This window comes from Heliconius melpomene, chromosome 5, assembly GCF_056956725.1.
Source record: "Heliconius melpomene rosina isolate 202511_hmr_F chromosome 5, ASM5695672v1, whole genome shotgun sequence".
In the NCBI taxonomy this organism is placed as follows: Eukaryota; Metazoa; Arthropoda; class Insecta; order Lepidoptera; family Nymphalidae; genus Heliconius; species Heliconius melpomene.
The window spans coordinates 36,576-48,819 of NC_140393.1; the positions used below are offsets into that span (position 1 = coordinate 36,576).

The window sequence follows — 12,244 nt, forward strand, 5'->3', positions numbered from 1 at the left end:
TCAACAACCAGGTCTACACCACTCTCGTGCACTCTCGCACCTTCGACGCTCACGACCACTCCTCCCTTCTCGTCGTCCACACCAAATCCGCCCATCCCAGGCACAACCACTCCGTCCTTCTCCACACTCACTCCGCCCATCTCGGGCCCCTCCCCAACAACATATCGGTATGACTGGCCCCCCCCAGATTCGAGGGGCTTGCGTGCCGTAGCACGGAGGGATTCCCCGGCCTCGTAGAGACCGGAACCCTCCTGGGGTAGAGAATTAGAATTCTGCAGTACCGACATGTTTATACTGTTCCACAGTTGGGCTTTTCTGTCGGGGTGTGCTCCCCTAGGCCGTGTCCATAACAATGGACTAAAGGCACGCCCATGCCTAGCTGGTTTTGGTCCGCGCCGGGAATAAATTCCCGGTCCACTCGCCCGCAAGTGCGAGTGGTTTCCCCTATCCGCCACCTGGGGACGCGCCCAGTAGGAGACCAGCAACTCCCTTGGGAAGAGTCAACCTTTTTTTTTTTTTTTTTTTTTTTTTTTTTTTTTTTTAACGTGAGGAAATCCTTTTACGGATACCGGCCCGAGTGGGGACTCGAGCGGGTTATGTGGGACTCGTGGACCGACTGAAGGCCAGACCCAATACCCACTAAAACCTCACGGTGCTCCTCCTCGACCGCCACTGGCCGCGAGACGCGGGGACTAGAATCGTCCACGAATCGCGGCGGCGGGAGCCTGCTAGGCACGTCGCGGAGTCAAGGGTGTGTGGGCACCCTCGACGGCCTGCTCGGAGTAGCGCGCGGGAGCAACCTGCGCGCGCCTACTCGGGCCAGGTTGGTAGGCGGCCAGCTTCCCCAAGCTGACCGCCCTCTGGCACATTAGGGCGGAAGGCGGCGGTCGTGTGCCGCCCTCCGGCGACCCGGTCTCTTACGGCGGATGGCGACTTCGGCAAAAGCCTCCCTCGCCCGTTCCGCCGACTCCTTCTCGAGCACCACTGCCTCGCAGAAGTGGGAAGAGTCAACCTAACCTTTTTTTTTTTTTTTTTTTTTTTTTTTCGTGAGGAAATCCTTTTACGGATACCAGCCCGAGTGGGGACTCGAGCGGGTTATGTGGGACTCGCGGACTAGGCAGATGTAGGCCGTCCGCATACCCACTAAAACCTCACGGTGCTCCTCCTCGACCGCCACTGGCCGCGAGACGCGGGGACTAGAATCGTCCACGAATCGCGGCGGCGGGAGCCTGCTAGGCACGTCGCGGAGTCAAGGGTGTGTGGGCACCCTCGACGGCCTGCTCGGAGTAGCGCGCGGGAGCAACCTGCGCGCGCCTACTCGGGCCAGGTTGGTAGGCGGCCAGCTTCCCCAAGCTGACCGCCCTCTGGCACATTAGGGCGGAAGGCGGCGGTCGTGTGCCGCCCTCCGGCGACCCGGTCTCTTACGGCGGATGGCGACTTCGGCAAAAGCCTCCCTCGCCCGTTCCGCCGACTCCTTCTCGAGCACCACTGCCTCGCAGAAGGATGAGACCGCGTCCCACGACGTCTCGCTGCCGGCCATAGCCTTGACCACGGCCGGCAGGGAAAGGTCGTCCCCTATGACGTCGCGCAAAGCGCGACGTTGAGACGCCCAGGCTGAGCACACCTCCAACGTGTGCTGGGCCGTCTCATCGAGGCAGTCGCCGCAGTGGTGGCAGCGAGCGTCGGGCTCCCTTCCGGCGATCCGACACAGGTAACCCCCGAAGCAGCCATGCCCCGTGAGCACCTGTGTCATGCGGAAGGTTAGGACGCCGTGACGCCGCGCTAACCACTGGCGGAACACTGGACGAACAGCCTCGATCGTCCTCAGGCCGGCAGATGGTGTTGCCAGCCGAGTTTCCCACATTTCAACCGCGGCTTCCCGCGCCTCCTCAGTGCGTGCTTGGCTTGCCGGTTCCCCGGACACTAGGCCTCGACGCCGGCAATAGACCGACGCCAGAGAACGAGCATCCAGATCCCACGGCATGACTCCAGCCAGCACGCACGCCACTTCACCGGAGATGGTCCGGTACCCCCGTATCGCCCGGATGGCCATCACCCTCTGCGCACGTCGCAGCAGGGTGATGTTGTGCCGATCCAGGGCGTCCGCCCATACGGGAGCACCGTAGAGCGCCATCGATCTGACCACTCCGGTGTACAGCCGACGGCTAGAGGCGCTCGGCCCATCCACATTGGGCAAAAGGCGCGCCAGTGCCGCCGCTGTCTTCAACAGTTTCGGGGCCAAAGATGTAAAGTGGCCCCGAAAACTCCACCGACCATCCAGAACAAGTCCGAGGTACTTCATGCTCCGGGCAACGTCAATCTTGACGCCACCGACGATGATGTGGGCATCTGCCGGTGGGCCCTTTCGAGGAGCATGGAAGTAGATTGCCTCGGACTTGTTGAGGGAGACCTCTAAGCCCAGCCGCTTTATGCGGCCGACCACCTCCGCCACTCCAGCCGTCGCGAGGACCGCTGCCTCCCGATAGGTCCTCTGCTGCGCCAAGACCAGCGTGTCGTCGGCGTAACAGAGGAGAGTCAACCTTTTTTTTTTTTTTTTTTTTTTTTTTTTTTTTTTTTTTTTTTTTTTTTTTTTTTTTTAACGTGAGGAAATCCTTTTACGGATACCGGCCCGAGTGGGGACTCGAGCGGGTTATGTGGGACTCGTGGACCGGCTGAAGGCCGATCCCAATACCCACTAAAACCTCACGGTGCTCCTCCTCGACCGCCACTGGCCGCGAGACGCGGGGACTAGAATCGTCCACGAATCGCGGCGGCGGGAGCCTGCTAGGCACGTCGCGGAGTCAAGGGTGTGTGGGCACCCTCGACGGCCTGCTCGGAGTAGCGCGCGGGAGCAACCTGCGCGCGCCTACTCGGGCCAGGTTGGTAGGCGGCCAGCTTCCCCAAGCTGACCGCCCTCTGGCACATTAGGGCGGAAGGCGGCGGTCGTGTGCCGCCCTCCGGCGACCCGGTCTCTTACGGCGGATGGCGACTTCGGCAAAAGCCTCCCTCGCCCGTTCCGCCGACTCCTTCTCGAGCACCACTGCCTCGCAGAAGGATGAGACCGCGTCCCACGACGTCTCGCTACCGGCCATGGCCTTGACCACGGCCGGCAGGGAAAGGTCGTCCCCGATGACGTCGCGCAAAGCGCGACGTTGAGACGCCCAGGCTGTGCACACCTCCAACGTGTGCTGGGCCGTCTCATCGAGGCAGTCGTCGCAGTGGTGGCAGCGAGCGTCGGGCTCCCTCCCGGCGATCCGACACAGGTAACCCCCGAAGCAGCCATGCCCCGTGAGCACCTGTGTCATGCGGAAGGTTAGGACGCCGTGACGCCGCGCTAACCACTGGCGGAACACTGGACGAACAGCCTCGATCGTCCTCAGGCCGGCAGATGGTGTTGCCAGCCGAGTTTCCCACAACTCCATTGCGGCTACCCGCACCTCCTCAGTGCGTGCCTGGCTTGCCGGTTCCCCGGACACTAGGCCTCGACGCCGGCAATAGACCGACGCCAGAGACAGAGCATCCAGATCCCACGGCATGACTCCAGCCAGCACGCACGCCACCTCACCGGAGACGGTCCGGTACCCCCGTATCGCCCGGATGGCCATCACCCTCTGCGCACGTCGCAGCAGGGTGACGTTGTGCCGATCCAGGGCGTCCGCCCAGACGGGAGCACCGTAGAGGGCCATCGACCTGACCACTCCGGTGTACAGCCGACGGCTAGTGGCGCTCGGCCCATCCACGTTGGGCAAAAGGCGCGCCAGTGCCGCCGCTGTCTTCATCAGTTTCGGGGCCAAGGATGTAAAGTGGCCCCGGAAACTCCACCGACCGTCCAGAACAAGTCCGAGGTACTTCATGCTCCTTTTGACGTCTATGTTGACGCCACCGACGACGATGTGGGCATCAGGTGGTGGGCCCTTTCGAGGAGCATGGAAGTATAACGCCTCGGACTTGTTCAAGGCGACCTCCAGACCAAGCCGCTTTATGCGGCCGACAATCTCCGCCACTCCAGCGGTCGCGAGGACCGCCGCCTCCCGATAGGTCCTCTGCTGCGCCAAGACCAGCGTGTCATCGGCGTAACAGAGGACCTTTATCCCCCTCAGGGTACCACCTCGCAGCACCCAGTCGTATCCGATGTTCCAGAGGATCGGACCCAGCACCGATCCTTGTGGAACACCGGCCGACACCTCATACTCCTCCCAACCTCCTCCAGGAGCCGGAAAGGTCACAGACCTCCCGGACAGGTAAGCCCCGATGACGCGGCGCAGGTATGGAGGCACACGATGGTATAAAAGTGCCTCCTTAATGCAGGGCCAGGGCAGGGAGTTAAAGGCGTTGGCGATGTCTAAAGACACCGCCAAGACTCCATCGCCCAGGGCCACCGCATCCTGCGCATGGGACTTCACCTCCAGTATGGCATCCACCGTCGAACGCCCCCTGCGGAAGCCATACTGGTGGTCCGAGAGGTCCGGACCTGTCCCCTCCAAGTGGTGTTGTAGCCTCCTGGCTACAACACGCTCGAAGAGCTTGGCGATCTCGCTCAAGAGCACGATGGGCCTGTAGGCGGTGGCTGAATCCGCCGGGCGACCCTCCTTCTTGATGAGGACTAGCCTGCCTGTCTTCCACCTCTGTGGAATTATGGCTTGAGCCAGACAGGCAGAGAATAGCCCTCGCACTCTGGGCCCAAGGATGGTAAGGGCCAGAGTTAGCGCCCGGCCGGGAACGCCATCCAAGCCTGGGGCGGTGCTCTTGAGCCGAGATCGGCGTAAAGCTTCTTCGAGCTCCGTCTCATCCACCGGTGGTGCGACACTGTCCACTTCCTCCTCCTGCGCTACAGGGCGGGCCATGGTTGGTGGTGTAAAATTGGCCCGCTGCGGGAACAATGACGTCAGCACTCCTCGGAGAACGTCCGGTTGGAGCGACTGCGTCAAGGGCGGAGCCCACGTCCGGAGTTTGCCGCACACCATGCGATACGGCGTTCCGAACGGATCCCCGTCTATCCCCGCGATCAATCGGTCGTTAGATTCTGCTTTCGAACGACCGATTTCTTCCTGTAGCGCTTTCCTCGCCTCGACGTACGTGCGGTACCGCCGTTCCTCCTCCTCTTCCTCTCGGCGTACCCGCCTGCGATAGTGCGTGTACTGGCGTCTCGCCTCAATGCAGGTGACACGCAATTGAGCGATCTCTCCCGACCACCAGTACACTTGTCGCCGCTGAGGGCGGTGCCTGGAACGGGGCATAGACGCGTCGCAGATACGTGTCATAGCCCTCTGCGCCCAGGTGGCAGCGTCTTCCACAGACGCCAAGCTCTGGGGCAGCCAGGCCTGCACTATCGCAGCCTCCTCCAGGAGTTCTCTGTCGAGACACCCAAGTCGCCACCGCGGTCCGAACTCTCCCGAAGTTGTACTGGGGGCTGACTGCACCGCTGAATGTGTGGAGATCTCATATTGGATGTAGAGATGGTCCGAGAGAGTCTCCACATCATTCAGCACTCGCCAGCCCTGAACACGGCGCGCTAAGATAGGGCTCGCAAACGTTATGTCTACGACGGACCCGCCCTGCTTTCGCACGCACGTGTTTGTAGTCCCCCGGTTGAGAACTGACAAGCCGGTAGCAACAATCCACTCCTCCAGTGTCGCACCACGTACGTCCGTCCTTGCGGAGCCCCATACGCTGGATTTAGCATTCAGGTCTCCTGCAACCAAGACCTCCGCCGCACGGTGTCTTTCCACCATTTCCCCCAAACGGATTAGGTATTCCTCGAACTCTGCAAGAGTTCGATTGGGGGAAAAGTAGACGCCTATGACAACTAGGTCGCCGACATGTGCCGCGACGCATCCCGCACCCTTCTCTATTCGCGAAAAGGGCGGAGAACCCGCAGCGATCTGGGTGACCAGAGCTACCACTCCGGTGTTGTCTGCGACCCAGTTGTCACGCGCAGGAATGCTATAGGGCTCCGCAACGACCGCCACCTGAATCGACCACTGCACCAGGCTTTGGACCAATAAGTCTTGGGCTCTGGCACAGTGGTTGATGTTCGCCTGGAGCACGTGGAGCGCCATTATTGATGCTCCATGTGCTGCAGCTCCTCGCCCTGCGTGGGGGCTTCAGGTCGGCTTCGGCTTGTTCGCCTCGCCGCACCTCTCCGCTTCTTCGATTGAGCGCACATCTTGGCGCACGCTGCTCCACCTGCCAGATGATCCGCGGGCCTTTTTGCGTCCTCACAAATAGGACAATGCGCCGAAGCAGAGCAACTACTTTGTTTGTGCCCTGGCTTTCCGCACCTGTAACAGTGTGCACTCCGGTCTTTATCACTCGTGCAATTAGCCGCGATATGCCCTACTTCGTGGCAGCGGAAGCAGCGCAGCGCGCGAGGCTGCAGTAACTGCACGCGTGCCGACACAAAGCCGACCAACAGCCTTCCGCCGCTGACCTTCTTCGCCGCTGCCACTGGACAGCGGAGCCAGGCAGTACCGAGCCCATTTCGATCTTGGCGGATCTCCCCCACTTTAACAGCGCTAGCGTCGCAGCCGCCTGCTCGACTCACAGCCGCCGCCACCTCCTCCGATGTCACAGAGTCATCGAGCCCACAAACTCTCAGCTCCGCACACCTGGTGGGCCTCGAGACCTGCACATCGCCAGCGTTAAGGACGCTCCGCAGATGTTGCGCGAGAACGTCCGCCTTCTCCCCGGTATTCAAACCCGGCAGTTCGAGTAGCCTCGCTCCCGTTGAGGCAACTCTGAACCTGACGTCCGTGATACCCAGATCCTCCAGTACTACCTTCTCCTTGATCTGGGTCAGGACGTCTTTGTAGGTAACTTCTTTATTGGCACCCGGTTGCAGCTTTAGTGCAACCACAGACGACCTAGGAGGTCGTAGCCTAGGTGCTTTTGGCGCAGATTTTGGACGCGCCTTACTACCCTTCGGCTGCTGCTGGACAGCCTTCTCCTTCTTCTTCTTGCCCTTCCTGGCGACGACGTTCCACCCCTCATTCAGGTCTGCCGGAGCAGGTGGTAGAGGCCGCGGCTCGGGAGCTTTCGCCACAGTGCTCTTCCCCTTACCCTTGCCTTTGCCCTTGCCCTTACCCTTGCCACTCTCCGGCATTGGGCCCCTTTTAGGAGCAGGGTTCGCAGGAGCCATGAGCGTGGTTGTTGTCACAGTCTCTGCCCTCGCCGATGTTGTGGCAGTCGCTTTATTGGCACCCTTTGACGCCGCCAGCGGAGGGCGCAAGCTCTTCTCCGGAAGAAGTCGACTCTCAAGTCCCTCAATCCTTGCGCTGACCATGGTTCCGACCTCCATCATAATGGAGCGCATCAGCTCGTCGGAACGCCCAGGCATAACCTTCTCAGGTACCGCTCTTTCGCCCTTTTGCTTTTGGAGGTCAGCCCGTAAAAGACCGACCTCGTTTCTCAACTCTGACATCTCGTAGCGCAGCTTTTTATTGTGGGCGCGCAACTGTGCCACCTCCTCCGTCGCCGTACGCTGTGCCAGCTCATCCACCGCCATTCCTATGGATTTTGCCGCCTCCTTTAGGGCCCTGGTGAAGGTACCCTTTAGGTTGCCGGATTTAGCGGCAACCTTCCTTATAATCTCTAAGCTATCAGCCACCCTGTGATGAAGGTCGGATGCAAGTCTGGTTTCGTCCTGTTCTTTGTTGGACTCCAGAGACATGCCTGATAGCCTAGAGTTAGACCGTAGAGTCGAAGTACTGTCTTCCACTTCGCTTTCAATCCTACGTATCAACTCCTCCTTTTTAGCCGCCTTAAGGGCTTTTTCGGCCTCTGTAATGGCCCGTCGTTTCCCTCCTTTCTTGGCCGCCACTTTCGACGCCGGTCTGTCACTCTCTCCTTCACCGGAGGACCCTGATTGGCCACTCGGTTTCCGAGGTCTCTTCCTCCTCTCCTTCAAATATTGCGACCGGACGTTTGCCATCTGCGACCCAACCGACATAAGGCTTTCGGAATCAGACTCCTTGGACTCCGAGGCCGCCCACAGCCGCCCACACGAGGAACCAGATCCTCGCCTCGATCTAACACCACCACCACCTGTAAATGACGCTCCATCGTCAAGATCCACTCTGGTCAAGACCACTCTCGGCTCTTTCTCTCCGAATAGGCCACCACAATCTGGCCCAAACGCCACACTACTCGACACAGACAGTCTCCGCTGTTCACCTTCACGTGTCTCCACAACCACTGCCAATGCACTTCCAACACCTTCGCCCTCTCCGGGCCCAACTTCTCCTTCTCCTTCTCCGCCCTTCCTAGGCACTCCCTCTACTCCGCCCATCTCGGGCCCTTCCCCAGCAACATATCGGCAAGACTGGCCCCCCCCAGATTCGCGGGGCTTGCGTGCCGTAGCACGGAGGGATTCCCCGGCCTCGTGGAGACCGGAACCCTCCTGGGGTAATGAATTGCAATTCTGCTTGTCCGACATGTTTGTTACTGTTCCACAGTGGGGCTTTTCTGTCGGGGTGTGCTCCCCTAGGCCGTGTCCATAACAATGGACTAAAGACACGCCCATGCCTAGCTGGTTTTGGTCCGCGCCGGGAATAAATTCCCGGTCCACTCGCCCGCAAGTGCGAGTGGTTTCCCCTATCCGCCACCGGGGGACGCGCCCAGTAGGAGACCAGCAACTCCCTTGGGAGAGGAGAGTCAACCTAACCTAACCTAACCTAACCTAACCTAACCTAACCTATTTTTTTCGGATACCGGACCCCGCTCGGATTCAGTTGAAACTGGTGTCGATCGTTCAGGTTCCGAGGGGCCTTCAAGGTTAAATACAACCCGCGGGAATGCGCGGGAAGGTGCGGGCGGTAAGTGGCGAAAACCGATTTTTTTTTTTTTTTTTCAGTTTTTCCCCCTCGGATTTAGTTGAAACTGGTGTGGATCGTTCGGGCTCCGAGGGGCCTTCGAGGTGGTATACAACCCGCGGGAATGCGCGGGAAGGTGCGGGCGGTAAGTGGCGAAAACCAAATTTTTCAGTTTTCCTCGCTCGGATTCCGTTGAAACTTGTGTCGATCGTTTGGGCTCCGAGGGGCCTTCAAGGTGGTATACAACTCGCGGGAATGCGCGGGAAGGTGCGGGCGGTAAGTGGCGAAAACCGATTTTTTCCGTTTTTCCCGCTCGGATTCAGTTGAAACAGGTGTGGATCGTTCGGGCTCCGAGGGGCCTTCGAGGTGGTATACAACCCGCGGGAATGCGCGGGACAGTGCGGGCGGTAAGTGGCGAAAACCGATTTTTTTTTCAGTATGCCCCGCTCGGATTCAGTTGAAACTGGTGTAGATCGTTCGGGCTCCGAGGGGCCTTCGAGGTGGTATACAACCCGCGGGAATGCGCGGGAAGGTGCGGGCGGTAAGTGGCGAAAACCGATTTTTTCAGTTTTCCCCGCTCGGATTCAGTTGAAACTGGTGTCGATCGTTCGGGCTCCGAGGGGCCTTTAAGGTAGTATACAAAGCGCGGGAATACGCGGGAAGGTGCGGGCGGTAAGTGGCGAAAACCAATTTTTCCAGTTTTCCCCGCTCGGATTCAGTTCAAACTGGTGTCGATCGCTCGAACGCCGAGGGGCCTTCAAGGTGGTATACAACCCGCGGAAATGCGCGGGAAGGTGCGGGCGGTAAGTGGCGAAAACCGATTTTTTTTTTTCAGTTTTTCCCCCTCGGATTTAGTTGAAACTGGTGTGGATCGTTCGGGCTCCGAGGGGCCTTCGAGGTGGTATACAACCCGCGGGAATGCGCGGGAAGGTGCGGGCGGTAAGTGGCGAAAACCAAATTTTTCAGTTTTCCTCGCTCGGATTCAGTTGAAACTTGTGTCGATCGTTTGGGCTCCGAGGGGCCTTCAAGGTGGTATACAACTCGCGGGAATGCGCGGGAAGGTGCGGGCGGTAAGTGGCGAAAACCGATTTTTTCCGTTTTTCCCGCTCGGATTCAGTTGAAACAGGTGTGGATCGTTCGGGCTCCGAGGGGCCTTCGAGGTGGTATACAACCCGCGGGAATGCGCGGGACAGTGCGGGCGGTAAGTGGCGAAAACCGATTTTTTCAGTATGCCCCGCTCGGATTCAGTTGAAACTGGTGTAGATCGTTCGGGCTCCGAGGGGCCTTCGAGGTGGTATACAACCCGCGGGAATGCGCGGGAAGGTGCGGGCGGTAAGTGGCGAAAACCGATTTTTTCAGTTTTCCCCGCTCGGATTCAGTTGAAAGTGGTGTCGATCGTTCGGGCTCCGAGGGGCCTTTAAGGTAGTATACAAAGCGCGGGAATACGCGGGAAGGTGCGGGCGGTAAGTGGCGAAAACCAATTTTTCCAGTTTTCCCCGCTCGGATTCAGTTCAAACTGGTGTCGATCGTTCGAACGCCGAGGGGCCTTCAAGGTGGTATACAACCCGCGGAAATGCGCGGGAAGGTGCGGGCGGTAAGTGGCGAAAACCGATTTTTTCAGTTTTTCCCGCTCGGATTCAGTTGAAACTGGTGTAGATCGTTCGGGCTCCGAGGGGCCTTCGAGGTGGTATACAACTCGCGGGAATGCGCGGGAAGGTGCGGGCGGTAAGTGGCGAAAACCGATTTTTTCAGTTTTTCCTTCTCGGATTCAGTTGAAACTGGTGTGGATCGTTCGGGCTCCGAGAGGCCTTCGAGGTAGTATACAACCCGCGCGAATGCGCGGGAAGGTGCGGGCGGTAAGTGGCGAAAACCGATTTTTTCAGTTTTTCCCGCTCGGATTCAGTTGAAACTGGTGTGGATCGTTCGGGCTCCGAGGGGCCTTCGAGGTGGTATACATCCCGCGGGAATGCGCGGGAAGGTGCGGGCGGTAAGTGGCGAAAACTGATTTTTTCAGTTTTCCCCGCTCGGATTCAGTTGAAACTGGTGTAGATCGTTCGGGCTCCGAGGGGCCTTCGAGGTGGTATACAACCCGCGGGAATGCGCGGGAAGGTGCGGGCGGTAAGTAGCGAAAACCGATTTTTTCGGTTTTTCCCGCTCGGATTCAGATGAAACTGGTGTCGATCGTTCGGGCTCCGAGGGGCCTTCAAGGTGGTATACAACCCGCGGGAATGCGCGGGAAGGTGCGGGCGGTAAGTGGCGAAAACCGAATTTTTCAGTTTTCCCCGCTCGGATTCTGTTGAAACTTGTGTCGATCGTTTGGGCTCCGAGGGGCCTTCAAGGTGGTATACAACTCGCGGGAATGCGCGGGAAGGTGCGGGCGGTAAGTGGCGAAAACCGATTTTTTCAGTTTTTCCTTCTCGGATTCAGTTGAAACTGGTGTGGATCGTTCGGGCTCCGAGAGGCCTTCGAGGTAGTATACAACCCGCGCGAATGCGCGGGAAGGTGCGGGCGGTAAGTGGCGAAAACCGATTTTTTCAGTTTTTCCCGCTCGGATTCAGTTGAAACTGGTGTGGATCGTTCGGGCTCCGAGGGGCCTTCGAGGTGGTATACATCCCGCGGGAATGCGCGGGAAGGTGCGGGCGGTAAGTGGCGAAAACTGATTTTTTCAGTTTTTCCCGCTCGGATTCAGATGAAACTGGTGTAGATCGTTCGGGCTCCGAGGGGCCTTCGAGGTGGTATACAACCCGCGGGAATGCGCGGGAAGGTGCGGGCGGTAAGTGGCGAAAACCAATTTTTTCAGTTTTCCCCGCTCGGATTCAGTTGAAACTGGTGTCGATCGTTCGGGCTCCGAGGGGCCTTCCAGGTGGTATACAACCCGCGGGAATGCGCGGGAAGGTGCGGGCGGTAAGTAGCGAAAACCGATTTTTTCAGTTTTCCCCGCTCGGATTCAGTTGAAACTGGTGTCGATCGTTCGGGCTCCGAGGGGCCTTCGAGGTGGTATACAACCCGCGGGAATGCGCGGGAAGGTGCGGGCGGTAAGTGGCGAAAACTGATTTTTTCAGTTTTCCCCGCTCGGATTCAGTTGAAACTGGTGTAGATCGTTCGGGCTCCGAGGGGCCTTCGAGGTGGTATACAACCCGCGGGAATGCGCGGGAAAGTGCGGGCGGTAAAGGTGAAAACTGATTTTTTTCAGTTTTCCCCGCTCGGATTCAGTTAAAACTGGTGTCGATCGTTCGGGCTTCGAGGGGCCTTCAAGGTGGTATACAACTCGCGGGAATGCGCGGGAAGGTGCGGGCGGTAAGTGGCGAAAACCGATTTTTTCAGTTTTTCCCGCTTGGATTCAGTTGAAACTGGTGTGGATCGTTCGGGCTCCGAGGGGCCTTCAAGGTGGTATACAACCCGCGGAAATGCGCGGGACAGTGCGGGCGGTAAGT

The 12,244-nt window shown here is 59.0% G+C and overlaps 1 protein-coding gene across 1 annotated transcript; it reads right to left on the reverse strand.

Moving 5' to 3' along the window:
- Positions 1-289: 289 nt before the first annotated feature.
- LOC146538737 (uncharacterized) lies at positions 290-6,059 on the reverse strand. The gene is made up of 2 exons (XM_085185919.1): positions 4,674-6,059; positions 290-505 (listed from the first exon to the last, which is right to left on the reverse strand). Exons 1-2 carry the CDS (start codon positions 6,057-6,059, stop codon positions 290-292), a joined length of 1,602 nt encoding a protein of 533 aa, XP_085042045.1.
- Between the last annotated feature and the right edge of the window lie 6,185 nt (positions 6,060-12,244).

What these genes read in the sequence shown, in the direction of transcription:
- LOC146538737 (XM_085185919.1), bottom strand. Translation starts at nt 6,059, where the DNA reads ATGGCGCTCCACGTGCTCCAGGCGAACATCAACCACTGTGCCAGAGCC. An exon ending in TTACCATCCTTGGGCCCAGA is followed by an intron (nt 506 to 4,673) that starts GTGCGAGGGCTA and finishes AAAAAAAAAAAG; the next exon opens with GTTGACTCTTCCCAAGGGAG.